The sequence below is a fragment of the Pocillopora verrucosa genome, chromosome 7 (genome assembly GCF_036669915.1).
Source record: "Pocillopora verrucosa isolate sample1 chromosome 7, ASM3666991v2, whole genome shotgun sequence".
NCBI classification, from domain to species: Eukaryota; Metazoa; Cnidaria; class Anthozoa; order Scleractinia; family Pocilloporidae; genus Pocillopora; species Pocillopora verrucosa.
The window spans coordinates 19,355,277-19,376,652 of record NC_089318.1 but is presented as its reverse complement, the minus strand read 5'-3'; the positions used below and the strand labels follow the sequence as shown (position 1 = coordinate 19,376,652).

Here is a 21,376-nt window from a genome sequence, read left to right as displayed (position 1 = left end):
AAAGAGAATCCAAGTACTTCCGTGCAGCACAACAATAGCTTACAGATAATGGTTAGAAACGAGTTTGTTTTCCTTTATTCTGTGAAAAGTACGTAATTAAAAATCTCATTTTTTTTAAAATCATGGCGAATGAAAAAATTCATTTTAAACGAAAAATAAAATGAAACATTTTGTTCTTCCTTTGTTTTGAGTACTTATATGAACAAATTCCTAATGCAATTGGCTTATTCAAAAAAATGAAAAAGGAAAAAAAAAAGCTCAGGGGAATCCTGTAGTAGCCCTAAAAAAAATTTGGTGAAGTAATCACAATATTAGCTCCTGCTGAAACACTAAAAACAATTGAAAAAAATGGGAATGTATTACGTAACAGAATTTTCGGTTCTAAACCTTTTTTGCGACATAAGATGTAATTATTGCTTAGCAGAGTAGTTGAACATCAACACCTTTATTGGTTTTCTAAAAAGTTTGATTAAATTTTTAAACCATTCTCTGTTGAATCGCAAGACATTCAAATTTCAAACCTATCTTCAGAAAAACCGGATAGCTGTAGGTTAAAAAAAAGCAAAAAAAACTATTCCATGTCTCCGAATTTTGTTTCGCTCTCTGCAACCGCATTTCCTCGTTATAGGCTTTTTTCTCGACATGCCATTAAAAATTTAACCGAAAAATTCTTCCAAAACCACAAACAATTTTAAGATCACTTTACAATGGACAAGACGCTGTGTTTTGTTTTATGCCGCGGTGAGACCTACATTCAGGTGATAAAGAGCTACGCAACCAACATTGTCCCAAAATTGTTACGTTCGATCCCTTCTATTTTTCAGAGTGCTTTCGCTCTGACCAGACTAGCCAGCGATAAGAGACAGTCTTTTTAGTTGTAAAAGCGATAATGGCGGACTATTCCCATATTGGGAATGGTTCCTATGCGGATAAATCACTAGTAAAAGCTGCGGAAATCTCGAGGGTTGTAATGACGGCCCAAGGTCCACGAGAAATGTTACCAAACAACGCGAATGGTCTTCCAGCTCTGCCCAACGGCTCTACATTTAAGAAAGGACAGCTTAGACAAGCGCCTTCTTATCTCTTAGGAAAACCATTACACGATTTCGACGCGACGGGTAATGGGGTAAGTGCGGATCGTCTGTGAAGCTCAACCGAAGATCATCCACTTTTTGTTTTTATAACTAATCGGTGTGATTAAGCTCACTGGTAAGTAGGTTACTGTTTTAAATTTTCGCACTACAGTTGTGCCCCTAAAACCTGGACTTACGCGATCAAATTACGTTAAAGCCCGTGCAAACATAAAAAGGATTCAAATTTGCCCCATATTTCAAACCCATTTGATTGCATCTTGGTTTTAATTACCATTGTGGTAAAAATGGAATTCGTTAATTTGTTGCGTAAGACGTGATCAGGTCTTAATTGATCCAAAAAGAAAACTTCTCAGCAAAGTTGTTTAATTTTCAGTATTTGAAAAGTGTTTTTCGATACTGCAAATATAAGCCTATTTTACTAAATTGTGGGACAATATTTTTACTTTGGCTAGTTGCTTGTTTTTTAGAGGTTTTTTTTCTTTGAGTATTCTAGAAAATTAAACATAAACATAGTCTATTGATCGTTGCCGGAAATGTTTGTTTTCAAACAGTAGAGGATCCACCGCGAAAACATTCGCGATTCTACACACCACAACACAATGGTTTCAAATTTTTTTTCCTTTTTAAATATTGTTAAAAATTTTTGTAAAGAAAGTTTCTTTAAGTGAACGTTTGCGCAATCGTATGTTATAAACTGGTAATCAAAAGAATGATACGGTTATTGAAAAGATAGGTTTTGAAAATGGACTTTAAAAAAAAACGATTACTGATTCAATTCAGTGATATGACATAGAGCTTTTTTGCTCTTTCATAATCTATGAAGTAATAATCAAGAAAAACAAAACTAAAGTTATAAACTGTTGGCAATGATCCAGGTTAATTACTTGGTTATTAAAGAATACCTTTGGTTTTTAAATCATTCAAGAAACAATAAATGGTCTGATAGTTGTTATAATATTTCAAATTGTATATAAAATGCTCATGAACACTCGAGAAGAAGCAAAAAGGAAGTCTAAAAACTCGAATTCTCTTGGTGTGAAATGACAAGAGCAATTCTTGATCAAAGTTTCATTTCAAGGATCGAACTTCAAGGCGGCATTTACCGGAAAATGATCCTCAAATTTGACTTGATTAACCAGTTTTTGGCTGTGAATCGTTTAAGCATTGACTGCTAAAGGATGTGGTCTGTTAAAGGATGTGATCTGTAGACTGAAGGAACATTCCTAATTTGTAGATGTAATTGTTGTGTTCCACATATTTGTTTACCACGCGGTCTTATCTCTGATGTTTCCACTTTTATCGACGCCCGCCTAACACATAAACTTATTAAACGCCCACGGCTCGTTTAAACTGGCTTTGACGATTAATTCCGAAGGGGTATGGGGGAGGGGAAGGCGGGAGAGGGCAAAAGCCGAAAATTTCGGTGGGATTATGCGGCCCATTTATTGGAAAAAAAATCCCTGTAAGGCTTCGAAAACCACGAAGACCGGATTCGAAACAGCATAACAATCGAACACACTCCCTCATTAATAGCTTGGCCAGAGGTGCGATAACTTTTCCGAGACCTCTGCGGTTACTCTATTAGTGCTATTTCAGGCAACTATAGCTATAAGCGGCTTTGTTGAGTGGAAATTTCAGAAGAGCTGAACATTTTAAATTGAATTAAACAGCTGTAAATAAAAAAATATATCCCACTTCCGGGCCGACTTGTCAAATGATTTATGGCCCATTTTCTCTATAACAGCTCTTAAACCATTGCCTTGAGGGCATGATACATTTATATCACGGTATCATAATCAAGAAACCTGGATTTGGACATATCATTCCCTTTGCTTTAACGTTATCTTTTCGGTTTAGCACGCAAACGCCAAAAATTGAACGAGGTCAATTTTTGGCCATCTCGACTTGACAGGTTTTTGTCAATTTAAGTGATTACACTAATGAATTTTGAAATCCATTTTCGACCGTTGTAGTGGTTTCCTCTGTTTCGACTATTTAACGATGTATTCATGCTGCGTTTCATTCACTGTTTTAAAGTTACAGGAAAATTAACTCAGTTTCTTGCCAAACTTAAAAACAAAGTCGCCGATAAATTACGAAGTATGTTTACCAGCTTGCAAAAAACATTCGCATGCTTATTGGACTCACTTCATCATGCCCACGAATATTATTTTTTTTGTTTTACTGAACCTAAGCTTTGCACGTATTATCACCAGGACCAGAAGCACGTACATTAGCTGTAAATCATTTTCAAGAGGAAATCTAGAAAATGCGAAGGCCTTCTAATTCCGATTCAATTAAACTTATAATGAATGGACTTAAAACCGCACTGACCATGATGACGTACACATCCTTGACTGCCAACTGTGACGTCTAGCTAAAATATAATATTCGGCAGAATTGTTCCAAACAATAACAAAACAAACCATAACAATCTGAAAGGAAGATGTTAAATGATTTTTTTTATGAGCAGGAAGAAAATAAAAACTAAGACCATTAACAAATCAAGTTTTAGTTTTTGAAATCGAATTGGAGAGTTAAAGATTTTGTCTGCTATAAATGTCACTATTAAATGAGTCTGTTTTAAAACGTCAAGGGGGTTGGGTGGGGGGGGGGGGAGAGGGTGAAGGGGAGAGGGAATGGTAATAGGTGTGATGATAGGAAATAAGTGTCTATTTGAACTCCTTAACTTTCGAATTCCCGAAGAAGCTGAATTTGAAGGCTGTAAATCTTTCTACGAGTAAGGTACGAAAAATTAAAATTTGCTTTTATACATCGTTGAGGGCATATAGCTTTCATCTTAGATAGTGGTAGCTGTTTTCGAGGTTTTATCAAACAGTTAAAACTATATTATTGAAAACCTCTGATTGCATTCCCCGTGACTGATGAATCATAGTTTTTTTTCAATCTCACCTACAGTCGCCGGCCAAACCATCCAAGGAAACGTTCCTGGTCCTTAGTCGCCGGTCGAAGATGTCGAACGACCAAGCTTACAGATTCAATATGTCTAAATCGCTCTTCCTCTTTGAGCCACTTCATCCACTCAGACTGTTGGCCATCAAGATCATCACTCATCAGTATCCTGTCATTAATTCTAACTTATCAAAAACGTTTTCTCAGATTTATTTAAGTTTAGTGCCTTAAAATCAAAGCCGATGCTGTTAAAATGCCCGGTCAAGATCTGAAAACACAACCGAACACGACATTCGCCGTGTTTTTTCCTAAACTATACCTTACAGATATTTTGAATTTTTTGTCATATTCATTATTCTGATAAATTGCATCTGCCTGGCTTTAAACAACCCCCCAGAGGAAGCAGAGTAAGTACCTGTCTCATTTCAGTTGTAAATTAAACGAATCATGAATTAGCTTGTAGTCTCCCTCTCAGTCGTTTCCGGCATGTCATGTAACAATGTTACCTCAAAAAAGCACCGTTGTGTGATTGTTGTTTGGAAAAAGCCCGGTAACTTTTGTGTCACGACTTTAGACATAAATGTTTCTAGTCTATTTCGCAAGAATAAGAAAAAAAACAGGAACAAAGGTCATTTTTAATAAGTAATACGACTAGTAATGTCTGTAAGATTTCTAGAACAGCTATATTCTGGCCATCTTTGATAAAGCGATTCAAAGGAGACATAGAGGTATATATATATATATATATATATATATATATATATATAAATGTGGGGGCAGAGTCTACCTTGGCATAAAGTGCTCAATGCTGTGGTAGCAGAGCTGAGTATATATAAGTGAAAGAATCAAAGAGGACGCATCGATTCTCTGTTACTCTGAGTTTCGCGCCTAAGCGCTCGTCAGACAGAACTTTCTGTTGAGAAAGAAGAGAACTTGAGAACTTTCTGTTGAGAAAGGAATCAATGCAATGCTATAAAAGCTAATCATGTGATTTCTTTTATTCCAGATACATATTTACCTTCATCTACACATCGGAGATGTTTCTTAAGATCATTTCTCGTGGGTTTGTCCTCCATTCTTACGCGTATCTGAGAAACCCTTGGAACTGTTTGGATTTTACAGTGGTTATACTGGGGTAAATTGTTATCAAAATTTGCTACTGCAGAATGCTTACACTCTAGGAGAGCTGTTTGAATTTTGAGTTTTTCTGAAATAGCAGAAAAGTGTCTGCTCGTCCGTTTGACAATTTTAATTTTTTTTTTCTAGATATGTAACGTTTTCACCGAATGTCGCAAACTTTTCTGGAATAAGAACTGTGCGTGTTTTAAGAGCGTTACGTACGATATCTGTTCTGAAAGGTGAGTCAACTTATTTTCAAATATTCGCGTGTAAGTTTACACGTAAAATAAAAGTATTTACCATGGAACTCTCGCGATGTGGTGCATAAAGAGGATTTTGTTCTACCTCTTCTTTTCGTCCGTCTATCCGTGTGTCTGTCTGTTTATCCGTGTGTCTGTCCGTTTATCTGTGTGTCTGTGTGTCTGTCTGTTTGTCTGTCCATCTGCCTGTTTGCCTATCTGTCTAACTGTCCGTCCATCAGTTTGCCTGCGTGTCTGTCTGTCTGGTTTTCCGCGTGTCTGTCCTGGGAGTCTGTGCATGTGTGTCTCCGTCTGCTTACGTACTTTGTGTGCATTTTTGTGTCTGTCTGCCCTTTTGTCTACACGTTTGCTTCCGTCTGATCACCCGAAAGCGTTCACCACCTGTTTTATCGTTTCTCGGAAGCTCACTATCCTATTTTTTCTAGGTTTGAAGGCGATGGTTAACACGTTACTTCGGTCAATGAAAATGCTGAAGGATGTCCTTATTCTATTCGTCTTCTTTCTCGCTGTTATGGCGCTTATCGGTCTCCAGCTGTTTGTGGGTCACCTCAGATACAAATGCGTGCTCGACGACGATTCGCTCAGCACCACATACAGAGCAAATAACGAAAGTATGTTCTTAGTGTAAAATTTATCGCGAGACATTTTTTTTGCTGATGATCAAACTTCCTTACTCTTCACTTCCTGAATTTCATTAGTAAAGAGGCGAAAGTTGGGGGAGTAAGACTCTCTCAGAACCAAAGACTCTCTAAGAACCAACCACAATCAAATGATAAACAGCCACTGTGGCACAACACCTCTTCCGTCTCGACTGGACTTTCATTCACAGCTATCACAGCTGACTGACTTGAAGCAGAATATTTCTAATGCCCTTTGATGCAGAAAATACGAAGAAGTCGGAGAATTTTAAATCTTCTACTTTAATTTTTGTTCGGCTGTTCTTTTCCTTTACCATTTCTTTTCTTCACCTTTTATCTCCTCCTTGCTCTTCTTACTTCATCTTCTGCGATCTCTATTTTTGCTCAGATACTCCGGATATCAAAACCAAAAGTGTCCTGGCTGAGATCTTACATAGCTTTGTTTTTTTTCGCAGGTTTTTGGATTTACGAAGAGGGTAAACCAGTCATCTGTGGAAATGGGACAGCCGCGAGGTATGGTATTTATTGAATAATGAATCCAAAGGGCACGCCATAGTGCACGGTATATAATGTACCGAGTGAATTTTGACACTTGCTCAGCCCGTGCATGGTTGGGAAAGGTGACTAGTGCCGCTGACCAATATTCTAACTCGAGCTATGGAGCTCTCGATGATGTATTATAAAAGACATATGGAAGGTTTTCATTATGCTATGTTTACTTGGTGACCAAAACCCCGTAGAAGTGTTGTCGGTATGTTAAATCGGTGTGAACCACATGCGTTCACGAAGTTGTTAAGGTTAGTAAACACAGCTGTCAATTGCAGGACATGCGCAAGGGGTCAATTTTGATGAGGCGTGCAACAATTTTTCGTGCAAAATTTCAAAGGAACTCATAAGAAACAACCACCGTTCCCCAAAATATGCCTATTCGTCAAAAATATAATTGTTAAAAAAAAATACGTTCAAGGAAAATAAAAGTCAGGGAAAGGAAAATTCGAGACTTGAAGTAAACAAAACTCATTTGACTATGAGTATTCCGCTGATTTACCACTGATTTTGTTTTGATCTTCACCAAAAACGTCACACAGTTTTCAAACATCGCAACTTACTCGCTCGTGTGGTTGCTCTAAAGATAATTTGGTCTTGACACCTTGAGAATACGTTACCTAGTAACCTTAACTTCTATTACACATGCGCTGATGTTTTTGACCTCTTTGTTAGGTTAGTGTGGTTGTTGAGTCTTTATGAGTCTTCGTTCATTAACTCTCCTTAGGACATGCCCCACAAACTATACGTGCTTGCCTGATGCCGGGCCGAATCCTGATTTTGGTTACACGAACTTTGATCACATGGGATGGTCTTTGGTAATGTCATTTCAGCTTCTGACGATGGACTTCTGGGAAAATATCTACAACAAGGTTTGTTCAGCCCTTAGAAGAATTTTGATCGACTTTGCTTTGGTATTTTATGAAAATTTTCATAATCAGTGCTAATTTCCTTGCTTTTGGTGCGAAGGATCTCGTAGGAAATTGAGTATGAGGCGCTGGTGCATCAATTTTCTTGAGATAGTAGTTATAGCTGATCAAACACCAAACTAACATCACAAGAATTTTATGGCATACAGTAAGGCGAATTACTGATGATTTCTTGGGAGTAAAAGGCTTAATCGATTCCTTTCAGATTCTGGCAGCCAGTGGAATCTGGTGCGTGTTCTACTTCCTTGGTGGCATATTTTTCTGCTCTTTTTACCTTTTAAATCTCGTGCTAGCCGTGGTTGCTTTATCTTACGAACTGGAGATCAAATCTATCCACAAAGAGGTGAGTTCAATTTCCCTTTCTAAACCGCATGAAATTCTCTTCATCATAACCATCCGTCATTTTCTAAATATAAAAAGAATAAATTACGGTACTTAATAAGCATTATTTGCAAACTGTAATTTCTTCATTTCATTGTGCCGATTTTTCTTTAAATTCACGGTAAGACCGCGAGACAGAAACATGAAAACAAAACTGCCATGTCGTACCCAGCAGACTCCGACACACTGGAACACCTTCATCCGCTGACCACTAAAGTTCAGGTTCTTATCAAGACAATTCACTCCATCAGAACTCAAAAGAAGGTTGAAGAGATTACCTTTAGAGTCCCGAAAGAGCCGCCTCCCCCGTCACTGCTTCGCCTTATCGGAAGTAAAAACTCTTTCAAAGAAATTCTTGACGAAAAAATGAAGAACGAGGCATTTCGTACAGATATGACGTGGAAAAGGCGCCTTCAGAGAATGATGTGTGACGTTATGGGTCACTCTATTGTGGAAGTGACTATTATGGGATTCATTCTCGCCAATACAGTGGTCCTTGCCGTGGATCATCATCAGATTGACTCGCAGTTCAAAAAGGTCCTTGATGTGCTGAATTTGGTAAGGTACCATTATCTGATTAATCAAATCATCAAGAGGTATAGTCTCTTATACTCAGCATCAAGGAATCACGTTTCGTGGTAATTTATGTCGAGTGTCACATGGCCGTAACATTTCGACGCAAGCGACATAGCTTATATGAGAAGAATATGCGTTTGCCTGATCCTTTCTTTTTCTGATAATGAAATTTGTGCTTTGAGAGAAGAATCATATATTTAAATATAGAACGCTTTCCGATTGAGTGTCGTAAAGCCAAGACTGATTAGAGCGGGAAATCAGAGCAAAATGAAAAATATTAGAGATAGTCAATTAGAGCTCAAAGTGAAACAAGCAAACTGCTTAAGGCAAAAAAAAAATATATTTTTTTGACTAAGTCACCATATATTGGTTTTAGTTTTGCACCTGATGCGTTGAGAGGGAGGTGTCAGTTAATTTTAGACCAATTACACATAGAGCAAACCAAGGAAAAACCATTACAGTCCCGAATATGGTTTCACAATCAGACGTTTTTTACTCAGACCAAAGTAGAAGAAGCTTGCTCCCGATGATGTAGTAACCACTTCGTCTCATCGCACAGGTTTTTCGATTTTGGTCGAGCAGAACTGCATTGCGGTAATAAAAAGTTCGTCTTGCGTCTTCAGGGTATAATCATGGATTCAATTTTTTTCTCTGCAGATGTTTACCACCATCTTTACTGTGGAAATGATTCTGAAACTTGTTGCGCTGGGTCCATTGTACTACATTCAAGGCAAATGGAACATATTTGATGGTATCATTGTCATCATCAGCTTAGTGGACACAGGACTTGAGCTAGCGGACTTCAAAGAATCCTCTGGAACCAGTGTCTTCCGAACATTTCGCTTGGTAAGACCTCATTCCTTTAAATTTGTCTATGGATGTTTCGCCCCATTGAAAGTTCGCCCCTGCCCGGTTCGCTACCATTTCGACTTGTTTTTCCTATTAGATATGACAAGTTCACCCCTATTTCTGCCAGTCCTCTCCAAGTTTCCAAGTCGAATCTCTTTTCTAACCAAATTATAGTAAATTCAGGCGAATTTCTTGCTCTAACCATAAAACTTGACTGTGAAAACATGCGGAGTCGCTTCGCTTCAGTATTGGATCAATTAATTATCCCCAAATTGATATTTTTCTTTATTCTCAACACATCTGGTTGATATTGTATTGACATGGTAAGGAGAACTTCTGTTTTGGTCATTCATGGGAGTACGTTTAAGGGTTAAATTATTTTCCCAGAAAAGGTGGTTCAACATTTTCCCTTCTCGCTTTCTCCTCCTCAAATACATACAGTTTAGAATCTTAAAACTGGCGCAGTCCTGGGAGACGATGCGAAGACTATTGTCTACAATATCCAACAGCGTTGGACCAATCGGCAACATCACCCTCATCCTGGGTCTTGTGATTTACATCTTTGCCCTGATGGGAATGAAGATGTTTGGTAAATCATACACACCGGACAAGTTTGGAGAGGACGGTGTGCCACGATGGAACTTCAACGACTTCTGGCACGCTTTCATGATGGTGTTCAGAGTCCTGTGTGGGGAATGGATCGAGCCCTTATGGGATTGCATGAGAGCAACCAGCCCTGCTGCTGCCATTCCCTTCTTCATTCCAGCTTTTGTCATCGGCAATTTTATTGTGAGTTGAATCGCTCCCTATAACTGCACGCTGTACGTAATGCTTTAAACTGTGTTGCGATAAATCATCATAGACCTTCAACTTTTAAGCAAATAGGAATAAATGTAAGTCTGAACTGGAATTGTATCCCATCTTGGGGGAAAGCCGCACTTCAAGTAACTTCATGGTACGGAAACATGGATAAACTTTAGTTGGATGAGCTACAAGTCGAATGCTGACCTGATCTTTAATTAGAGCAAACCAGCCGAGCTTTTAATGCTTTTTAGAACCACTCATAATTAATTCTCTTTTGACCAAAGGGCTCAAAATCAGTCTTAATTTCTAGATATTAAAGTTTATAAGAGGAATCCTAATCACTAATTTTGCTTCCATGTAGGTTCTCAATCTATTTCTAGCCCTGCTCCTTAACGCTTTTGACAGCGGTGATGAAGAAGAGGAAGAAGGTGCGAACGATGATGATGACGAAGAGGATGTATTCAAAAAACTCCTAAGGAAGCTAACGAAAACCAGGAAGATTCCGGTGTTCCCCGTCTCTGATCATCGGTCGGGTGATGGAAGCTGCAATTCCTCTCAAGAAATACAAGCCTTTGGCAGGGAGAAAGATAATAGAAATGTAAGGAAGTTTAGCCAGGGAAGGGAATACTCGACCGTAGGTAAGTCAGTGAAGTGCTTCTAAGAGCGACTTTTATCAAAATTGGACTTACGGAAGAAAAATTATCCATTTATGAAAGGTCTAAATGAAGTCGGTTTCTGCTTGTTGGGATATTGCATTGAATGCAGCTATCCTGTAAGGATCATTCCGTTATTTTTATCATCCGCAAGTTAAATTTTTTCACTTAATTGCAATCAGGTTTCTTTAGGAGAAGAAAAAGCACTAGACTTTGGCACTTTACTCGCTTCTGGAGTTGTAGCTCAGTTATTAACAGCGCGTAACTAGTATCAGGGAGGTATAGGTTCGAATTGTGTCGTTGCCAACATCTTTTCAGGGCTTCTTTTCCTTCACTTTTTTTCAAATTCAGGTCAACTGTGAGAATAATTTCGCTTCTTGTCTATTAGAAAAATCATTGCTTTTGTCGTTACAAGTGGTCGCTAAAATGACTTGTTTTAAAATCAAAATGAAATTACTTTACCTCAACACCTCTTTCAGCTAATATCATTCCTGGTGTAACTTCAAGCCCAAACCGCCAAGGAAAGTCACCAGTACAACCAGCCGAAGTTGACGACTGTTTCCCAGAGTTCTGTATGTCACCTTTGACTAGTTGCGCCTGCTGCAAGAATATTACGTGCAACAACTGGCTGTTGTTTCGCTGGCGCACACGGACACTTGTGGAACACAGATACTTTGAATGGTTTATTCTATTCACAGTGCTTATTAGCAGTTTAGTTCTGGTGAGGGTTTATCTCCGCTCCTTTTATTATTAACCCTTTTACAAACTCCCTAGGTATGATTTTTAATTCTCTCCCTTAGCAGCTACACACTTCTCTATAAATTAGTTACGAGAATTTGATGCAGGATCAAGATAACAAATACCTGGCACGTTTGACTACTCTCGTCCAAGGAGAGTAGCAATTTTACCGGTCACTTTATACAACGGAAACTAGCCACTGGCCTTGACAGCTCAGCTTGACTTAGGCTTTTTTTTGCTTATGTGTTACATGGAAATTGTTTCCTCAAGGTGTTTGAGGATGTGTACCTTCCAAGCAAGCCTACGCTACAAAAAGCTCTGGAAAACCTGAATTACTTCTTTGCGTTCATCTTCGCCTTAGAGTTTGTCCTAAAACTTATAGGATTGGGCTTGGTTGGATATTTCTCCTCGTTTTGGAATTGCCTTGATTCGTTAATAGTCGCGGTAAGTCTTTTAGAGGAAGTAAGTCTTCATATTCTCCCTCCTCTCTCTATTTCAAACATGGCGTTTCGGTGAAGGATCACAAGCCTGTAAAGCTCTCCCTAATAATACACTTGTACTTCAAACTTATATGTGCAAGACTCTTCGCACAAAGGCATTCACTTGTCATGACCCGTAAATTTGTAAGGCCACCACGCCAACGTTGACTATTAAACCAGCTTTAAGATAATACTCAAGTTGCTATTTAGACCCCTAAAATTCCTCTCAGTTGACATAATAGGAATCAAATTAAGATCTGGGTGCGAGATATGGTGAAGCTTTCAATTCTTTCATGTTAGTCTTACTTTGAATCAAATTCCACTCTCTTCGTGCTTTTCGCTGTCACGTTTTGTTTTTTATTGCTATTTTTTTGTCTTCATCAAGATTTCACTGGTGTGTGTGTTTGAAGATCAAACTTTGGCATCTTTGCGCTCTCTGAGGACAGTGAGAGCTTTGAGGCCATTGAGAGCAGTTTCACGTCTGGAAGGGATGAAGGTAAAGAAAACCCCCAAAAAAATCTTACAAATTTTCCCTCACAACGAAAAGGATCAAAATCAAATTAAGGAATAGTTTGATTAAAAGTAATGGACGAATGACACATGGGTTGACAAGATGCTATTTTTTTTCACGTTTTCCAGACGTGCGCGAGGGGTACCCGATCTCCTCTCTTTGCGCATGTCTCGGCACTCCCTGTCGCCTCGCGTTTGCTTCTGTTTGCCTAAAGAAAATATCCGAGCAAACCCAGGACAGCAAAAGAAGTAGTTCAGTTTACATTTTTCACCCATAAAAAATTTATAGATGTCCCTGACTCCTTTTTCAATATTTTTTCTAACCAGGTCGTCGTAAATGCTCTCTTTTCTGCCATACCTGGAATAGCCAATGTGCTGTTGGTTTCCTTGTTATTCTGGCTGATCTTCAGTATCTTAGGAGTCCAGCTTTTCGCCGGGAAGTTCTATAAATGCATAGATATGGATGGCGAGCGCGTATCAGCAGAATTAGTGCCTAACAAATCCACGTGCCTGAAGTATCCTGAGAAATATCGATGGATGAACTCAAATGTGAACTTCGATAATGTCATCAACGGCTTTCTCGCCTTGTTCCAAGTTGTGAGTATTTCGCTCGTAGGCTATTCGACGCTTTAATGTCAATGGCAACATCATAAGTCACACCATTGCAGTGCCTTCAAGAACATTTCACTGAAGGTTTCGTTAAACCAAAACCTCAGTAATCAAAACTTTCTAATCAGAACAATGTCGATATCACACAGGGCTAATGGGATCTAAAGAAGTTGTGAGTATTTCGCTTGAAGGCTATTCTACGCTTTATTATCAATGAAAATATCGTAAGTCACGCCATTCCATACCAATCAATACCTTCAACAACATTTCGCTGAAAGTTTCGTTACACCAAAACCTCAGCAGTCAAAACTTTTAAACAGAACAAGGTCGATATCACACAGGGCCAATAAGATCTCAAAAAGATGTGAGTATTCCGCTTGAAGGCTATTCCACGCTTTAATACCAATGACAATATCACACTATTTCTCTGCCTTCGAGAACATTTCGCTGAAGGTTTAGTAAAACCAAAACCTTCGTAACCAAGACTTATAATCAGAACAAAGGTCGATATCACACAGGACCAATGGGATCTCAAAATGAAAACAAGAGAGGTTTCTAAGACGTTCTAAAACGTAAATGCTAAAATAGTTTTTAATAAATGATTGTCAGCCCTCTGTTTTCAAATGAAAAGGCTTAGCGTGTATAAAATTTCAATAACTTAAGCACATTTGATGATGAATATATTCTACAGCATCCTTTTTCAATACAGGCAACATTTGAAGGGTGGATGGAACTTATGGATGATGCAGTGGATTCAAAAGAGGTTTTTTTTTCAAATTTACTCATTAATATACAAACTCTTAAATATCAGAATTTACAACAGGAAAAGACTAAATATGACAAAGAGAGTATGCACATAAATGTAAAAATTATGACGTCAGAAAAGTTGTACGTTTCTTCTGAGGAATTGAAATAATCTGCTCATCTTATTTTGTCTGTGAGCGAGATCTCCTTTAAAAGTTTTAAAGGAGAGACTTCAAGCCTAAAAGAGGAACTTAATGAAGTTCTTGTGCAGATACTCTTGCCCACGGAGTTTTCCCCAAGACCAGGAGACTATTTAAAAAAACTGTCATATTGTGGCCCTTTGAGAGGATAACTTTGTTCTCTTCCATGATTGTTCTGATCAGCTCTACTTAATTGGGAAAGGGTTGTACTATTTCAATTCTGCTGGACCTTACACATGCTGGAGGTGAACTCGGTTATAGAAAATATGGGCGAGTTGAGCATCTTTCCCCCACGTCGAATTTTTAGGAAGTCGACTCTGTAAGGTTAGGTTTTCAAAGTGGAATTTATTTGTTTTGAGTTTTCGGGGACAGTTTGCGCAAAATGTTTGCAAGACAATTCAACTGCTCTCCCTGTTTTGTGTGTTCCTTTCAGGTAGATGAACAACCTGCAGACGAGAGTTACCTCGGTGCTTACATTTACTTCGTTATTTTCATCGTTATGGGTGCTTTCTTTGTGCTCAACTTGTTTGTTGGAGTCATAATTGACAACTTTAACAGTTTGAAGAGAAGAGTAAGTACTTCTTGGTGAATAAAGCAGCTTCAGAATCATAAAACACTCCTGTTGTCTCTCTATTGTCCACCAGTTTACCATTTCAGTTGTAACACATTTACAAAATCCTGTAAACTGCTTTTATCGAAAATCAGAGCGGGATTCTGTTTGCATCATATTCAGAAATGATTTACCGTACATTTTCTCCTCGAATGTGCGCCGCCGGCCTCGAATAAACGCCGTATCGGTAGCCTTGATAGTTAAATATTCGCCGGCCTCTTGATCAAATAAACATATTTGGTGACCGGCTCCCATTTCAATTCGCATCAATTTTACTAAATTTTGACTTTGGCGTTTTAGTACGATGAGCTGAGTTATATGGGGATGCTACTGACTGACGCCCAAAGGAAGTGGGTGGACATATTAAAGGAATCTGCAAAAAGTAAACCACCAGACAACTCAATCAAACCACAGGTTTGTACTCATTTCTGTATCATAATAACACCGCGCCAGAGTGATCCTTTTCCGAGACTTGGTTGACACACAGGTGTTAACCCTTTGCTCAGTGAAAGACTGAGTTACTTGTAATACCGTAGCAAGCAATATTAGATTCGTCATCAGGTTAATGGAGCTATAGGAGTGGAAAACCCGGATCTTCTTTTAAAAAAGGTTACAGCCAAGAGCTTTCAATACGTATAAAAACCATATCTTATTTCAGTGGTATAAAATTTTTTAGGTCATATTCCACATCTAGGAGAAGTTTGAAAAATTAGTTTTTCTTTTCTTTGTTTACAGTCATTAATTTAATGGGTACTTCAAGATTAACAATGTCCAAATCTAATTTTTTAGAACTTAAACTCATTATCAATTTTCCCTCGGCGTAAAGCATTTTCAACGAACGTAATCAGCTAACTTCTAAAGTACGATGTGATAACACATCACTGTGCTTTTTATTACAGAACAAGGTTCTACAACTTCTGTATGACCTGGTTACCAGTAAAGTCTTTGAGATGGGAATACTGGGGATGATTATGTTGAATATGTCCGTTATGATGTGGCAACACTATGGCCAATCGGAAGCGATGACAAGTGCACTTCATATCCTTTTTGAATGAGAAAATAAAGTGTTTTACTGCCCCTGAAAATTGGTAAAATACCACAATCAAGGCTAAACAATTGCATTTAGATTTTAATTTTTTTCTTTATCTCATTTTAATGACAACCGAATATCAAGACTATAATATCCCAGCAAAATTAATAAACATCAATAGAAATGGGTGGAAGGGAAATCTTCATCAAACATTACAAAAACTGTTTGTCGACATTTAAAAATTAACAACGAGTTCAGATGATGATATTCCTTAATAAAGCCTGTGACATCGTGTCCGGGAAACACAAGTGTTCAATTGGATATTTACAGCGGTCTTCATCTTGGAAGCTGCGATGAAACTTGTTGCATTACGCCAGTATTATTTTACCAAGGCCTGGAACATCTTTGATTTCTTCATTGTAATTGCTTCAATTATTGGTAAGTAACAGAGTAAAAGGTTCTAAAGTGGTAAAGTACCTTCCATTAGGAATGAAGGAAATAGCATTGTATCTTTGCCAGTATAAAACAGTACTGAAACGAGGCGAGACAACGATAAGGATCTAACTACAATTCCGTACATATAGATATTAGTTTCTTCATTTGCAGTGGTTCCTTGGAAGTATATTTAGAATTTCGTGCTACTTCAGCGGTAACTACTTGTACCCTTGGAAAAAAAAGTGGAATTCTGTTTTTTTTTCGGATTTTCGTTCTGGAGTGAAGTAAAAAATTTAAAAGCTTTTTATTCTTCTCGCTTTGTTTTGTTTAGTTATCATTCACACATTTATTTTCTGAAATACAAAGTGCTTATGTAAATTGTTTTTTCACCATATCACACGATTGGCGATGGAAGAACTAACCACAGGAAACATCAGATTTATGAATCCAGGTCTCCTCCGAGTCCTTCGCGTTGCAAGAGTAGCTAGATTACTAAGGATCCTGCAGTTCGCAAAAGGAATCCGTCAGCTTCTCGTAGCGTTGATAATTTCGTTACCAGCCCTCCTAAATGTCGGCACACTGCTCTTCTTGGTCATTTTTATATACGCCATCATTGGGATGTCAACGTTTGGCCACGTAAAGAAACAAAAGAACCTGGACGATACGGTAAACTTCGAGACTTTTGGCCGGTCTATGATGCTGCTATTTCGTTTGTCTACGGGAGCAGGCTGGAACGACATTCTGGAATCTCTAATGCTTCGTGAACCCGATTGCGATCCAGACTATGGGGGATTCCCGAATGGTAACTGTGGATATCCCGTGGGGGCAGTCATTTACCTTGTATCATACATTTTCATAGTTTTCCTCATCATTGTAAACATGTACATTGCTATAATCCTAGAGAATGTAAACAGAGCTCAAGAAGGAGGGCTTGTCATCAAAAAGGAAGATCTAGATAGCTATTATGAAAAGTGGGCATCGTTTGTGACCGATGGAAAACAGTATCTTCTCGTTGATCAAGTGTCGGACTTCGTAGCTCACCTTAACGAGCCTTTCAAAATTCCAAAGCCAAACGAACAAGAGCTTGTTAGAATGGGAATCAACGTTCGGATGGGGTATCGGGTTCAGTGCTTCGATCTCCTTCGATGCTTAGTCAAGCGTCTTTTGGAGCAGAAAGGCGAATCACCACTTGCCTTTGAGCAAATAGCATCCAAGTTAGAAACACATTTTAGAAGGCGGGGAGTCAGAAAGAAATCACGCATCAGCAAATCTCGCTCAACTTCTAATGAAATATCTAGTGAGGAATTTGCTACTGTGTCCTTAACTGATGAAACTTTAAAGGAAGATGGTTCGATTCCTGCTATCACAGCAGCTGAGAACAGCAGCGTTTTGGAAAAAAGTGTTTCTTCTCCTAAAAACACGACTCCTCCTCGTACAAAATACCGGGATCCAATTTCTACAGCTTTGATGTTTCAAAGCGCCATTAAGCGCTTCTTGGACAAGCGCCGTACACGTGGGACAGTAACGTTTCCGATGACAAATGGTTTCTCCAGTGAGAGTGTACCGAGATGTTCTTGCAGTCCATTATCTTCGATTTCCAGCGATCAGGAAGTGGGCGATTTCATGTTCGGCCTTGAACTAACTCCCGGAAGTAGATCTCAAATTTCTTTTGACAGTGCGCATGGCAGTAACTCGCCAGGATGCTTATCATACGACCCATTTGACTCAGATGGCGACAGCGTCTGATAATGACTTCATCAGGTTTTAACGAACTTGACAATTAAAAAATTGAGTAGAACGATCGATAAAGGGTAGTGTTTAAGTGTAAAATACAATACAAAGTGGCTCTCGTTCCAAATTACTTGCCCGATGGAAAAGGAAAGTTAATTTTGTTTGTCCTAGTAAGCCACTCCAGGCCTCGGAGGACCAGGAAAATTGAATGAGTGAGCTAAACGAGGCAAATTAATAAAGGCAGCAGCCCGAAGTCGCCATTAGCGATTGAACTACCACTTCCAATGAATGGAGCAACAAAACATGAAAATAGAATAGAAAACCCCTTTGTTTCGTAACTTCGAAAATATAAAAAAATGTACACTCTTAGGACTTGCTCGGTAATCAAATTCTCACTTTTTTCTAAGAAAAGAAAAGTCCACTTACCCAATTAGATGACTACATAAACGCAATGTTATAAGCAATATTAATAAACAAAGAAAAGATCATTGTATCTATTCGAAATTGAGCTCACGGCCTTCACAGGAACTAGATGTTCAGAGGTTTGCAAAACCCTTTTCCTAATGTGTTATTGTACAAACATTTCCAGCGAGGAACAAAAATGCGTGGGGAAGGGGCGGGGAATTTGACATAAGTTATAATCAATCAAATCAAATGTTGCACCTTGCAGTGCTTATTAACGCGACACTTGGTTTTTCAAGATTGTGCGTACACGTATTTTGAATTTTTATGAATTACAAAACACTAATTTGTTCAGAATTTCTCTTTGAATATAAACCTACTTTAATGTACAAATAAAATTCTGTTTCAATTACTAGTTGCTTACTTGTCATTGTAATTTGCCTTTGTGAATTTCATTCAGTGGTGAATGAAAACTAGTGTTAGTCTTCATCACTGTTAAATAGCCAATGAACGGAGTACGAGCTGCCAAAACTAAGATTGATGAAGCTCTTTCTGATACACTCCTTTAATATTTTAACTCGTAGAGTTCAGTTTTTCCCTACAACGAAAAAAAAAAAAGAAAAGAAAACCAAAACAACAAGGATTATGTTTTCTTCCAAGGGATCAGGGAGCAAGTTAGTACTTGAACGTTCAAACGTTCGTATTTTGTTCAGTCTGGCTTAGACCAGTTCAGGAAAAAATGATTACAAAAGAATAGGAAAAAAGACCCAGCCGGAAAACCCGGTTCAACTAGGTAGAGTTCTTCAAAATACCTAACCCGAAGTCAGTGTAAATATTAAATCCAGTTTTAAAGCTATGCAAAAGGGATTTTTTTTCTCAGGGATTTTTCCCGTTAGTTTAGTGCCATACTGAGATAAAACCTTGGGTGTTATACACGCTCTTCCAAATGAGAAATTAAAGCTTAAATGAACTTTTAATCCCAGATTGACATTAACCACCTTTCTTGCAACCTGGCTAAACACAATTTTAGTGATGTTAAACTTGAGCGGTCACAGGAAGTAGAACTTTTGATCAGCAAGTAGATGATCTCAATTAAATTTTGATCTTTTCATCTCTTTCGTCAGTTTCTGTCATTCTGTATTAAATGATGTAGAAAATAATACAGATGTACAAAAACAAAAATATTTTCCGCTTTTGGGTTCCGTCTTTGAGAGATAATAGAGGCCAAGATCTGCTATTTAATTACGTATGTTTGGAGGCAGAAGAGTCGTAAATTAATAAAATTATTATTTTTCTAAATTTGTGTTTCTTTCGTGACTTTTGCCATCGCAGCGAGCTTACTAACATCGATCATGATCGATTTTCAGACTGGGAAAAACTTCGGGCGTAATGACGTCACGAGTGGCGGGAAAAATCGAGGGGGTACCCGCGTTGCTTGTTAACGTCACTTCAAAGTGTTGAAAAGCGATGGGAAATATAAAATATATGAGTTAAAACACGTCCAAAGAGGGCTGTTTTAAACCTCGCTGAAGAGTTTAGATTGCGGGTGAATCAATTCAAGCTGTGTTCGTTCAACATAAAATTATCTGCGAAAGAAATAACAGTGACTCTGGTACGCTCATGTCTTTGCGTAAAGAAGGTTAGTTCGCAAAAGTGTATTTTTGCACCTTGTTTGTGTGAGACCGTAGTTTGTTTTATGATTTTAAATCTTTGCCAGGAAAAATTTATCATTCATTGGCTTGACGAGCCGAGCGAACTCTTATGTTTCGTTTTCCCATAGCGGACTCTCCATAACTCGATTTGGGTTGGAGCTCTTTACAATCATCTTCAAAACATTAAAACCTACACAGTAATTACAGCAACATCAACAAAAATTCGCATCCCATTTTATGGTGGCAAATTCTGTAGAGATACGAGTTTCATCTAAGAAATTTTATCTTTCCAAAGGCTTGTGCTTTTAAATTTTGTTAATTTGCCAAAAAGCTCAAATTCCGGTCGACGGTCGAGAGGAATGCACAGATAAAATGTCAAGTGCAGTCGATGCAAAAGAGTTTGCTTTTGCTTTCTTTTCTCGAGTTTCAGACTTAACACGCTTTGGCTTAAGTCATCAATGATTTCCATCAGTTTCTATTTCCTCTTCATTACATTTTTTTGTTTTGAGGCATGAGCTACGGGACATTAAAACTATATCCAACATTTTAAGCGACTCAGGCATGAAATTTACTTAAGTATAACTGAGTTTCTAGTTGTAATATTTCTAAAGAGCCTAAGGATGTGCGAGCACTTTGAAAGATTAAAGAAGAACGATATAAAATATATTTCTCTATACTTCTTCAGTTCTATTACCATACCGATTTACTATAAGTGCATCGAACAAAAACAGTGTATCTCCCTCCTACTTTTAGACGGTTTGCAAACACAAATACACAGTTACGACACTCTTGGCGAAAACTTCGGTGAAAATGCGGTCATTCTTATTCATTGTTGTTTTGAATGACAACTAAAAGATAATCTTCATAAGGTGCTATTATTAGTTCATTTTTCCTGGATTGGACTCGCAAAATGACAAGCTCATTTTCTGGATCCATATCCCGTACCATACTACTGGCCATGGTGGAAAGCGTTCTGCACAAAGAGGCATATTGAAGCGTGTTGGAGTTGTCCATGTCTGTCCTCAAGGGGATCCCCTCAGAGTTTACCACAATGGTTCCCGCCACACCCTTGTGGGTTTGTATACGCTTCAAGGAGGCTTCAGCTTGAGACGCCATGATTCTGTAAACTTTTATAAGCATAAACAACAGTTTGGTCTAATGTTCTAGTCAAGTAAGGAGACACAACGGGATACACCGATACTGTGATTACTTATCATGCCGTTGAGAAAGATATTCATGGCTTATTCGATAAGATGGGTTATGTTATACCACTTTGATATATAAGGAAGTGAAGCTCCTTCCTAGATAGGATCACATAATGCCTTAGGGATGATCACAACCACAACTTTAACATCATGCATTAGTTAGCCAAGTAATGAAAGAAATTATCAATATTTTGATGATTGGAAACTTTACGATGAAGTCAGTAAGACAGAAAAAGCCGAGTAAGCGAAGATTTCTTTACCATCTCTCT

The 21,376-nt window shown here is 38.2% G+C and overlaps 1 protein-coding gene across 1 annotated transcript; it reads left to right on the top strand.

Annotated features, from left to right (window-relative positions):
* Positions 1–845: 845 nt before the first annotated feature.
* LOC131785119 (sodium channel protein 1 brain-like) lies at positions 846–18,417 on the top strand. The gene is made up of 23 exons (XM_066169404.1): positions 846–1,126; positions 4,014–4,171; positions 4,334–4,414; positions 5,014–5,142; positions 5,274–5,365; positions 5,812–5,997; positions 6,480–6,537; positions 7,298–7,442; positions 7,705–7,842; positions 8,007–8,438; positions 9,114–9,302; positions 9,747–10,094; positions 10,471–10,747; positions 11,242–11,483; positions 11,771–11,944; positions 12,365–12,475; positions 12,817–13,086; positions 13,808–13,861; positions 14,476–14,613; positions 14,953–15,066; positions 15,552–15,690; positions 15,989–16,120; positions 16,518–18,417. Exons 1-23 carry the CDS (start codon positions 890–892, stop codon positions 17,861–17,863), a joined length of 5,190 nt encoding a protein of 1,729 aa, XP_066025501.1. The 5' UTR covers positions 846–889; the 3' UTR covers positions 17,864–18,417.
* Positions 18,418–21,376: the final 2,959 nt, after the last annotated feature.

Bases quoted from the DNA above. Each gene is read 5' to 3' on its own strand.
- LOC131785119 (XM_066169404.1), top strand. From the start codon at position 890: ATGGCGGACTATTCCCATATTGGGAATGGTTCCTATGCGGATAAATCA. The intron at 7,843-8,006 runs GTGAGTTCAATT...ATTCACGGTAAG, and splicing joins TCAAATCTATCCACAAAGAG to ACCGCGAGACAGAAACATGA. The intron at 10,748-11,241 runs GTAAGTCAGTGA...CACCTCTTTCAG, and splicing joins AAGGGAATACTCGACCGTAG to CTAATATCATTCCTGGTGTA.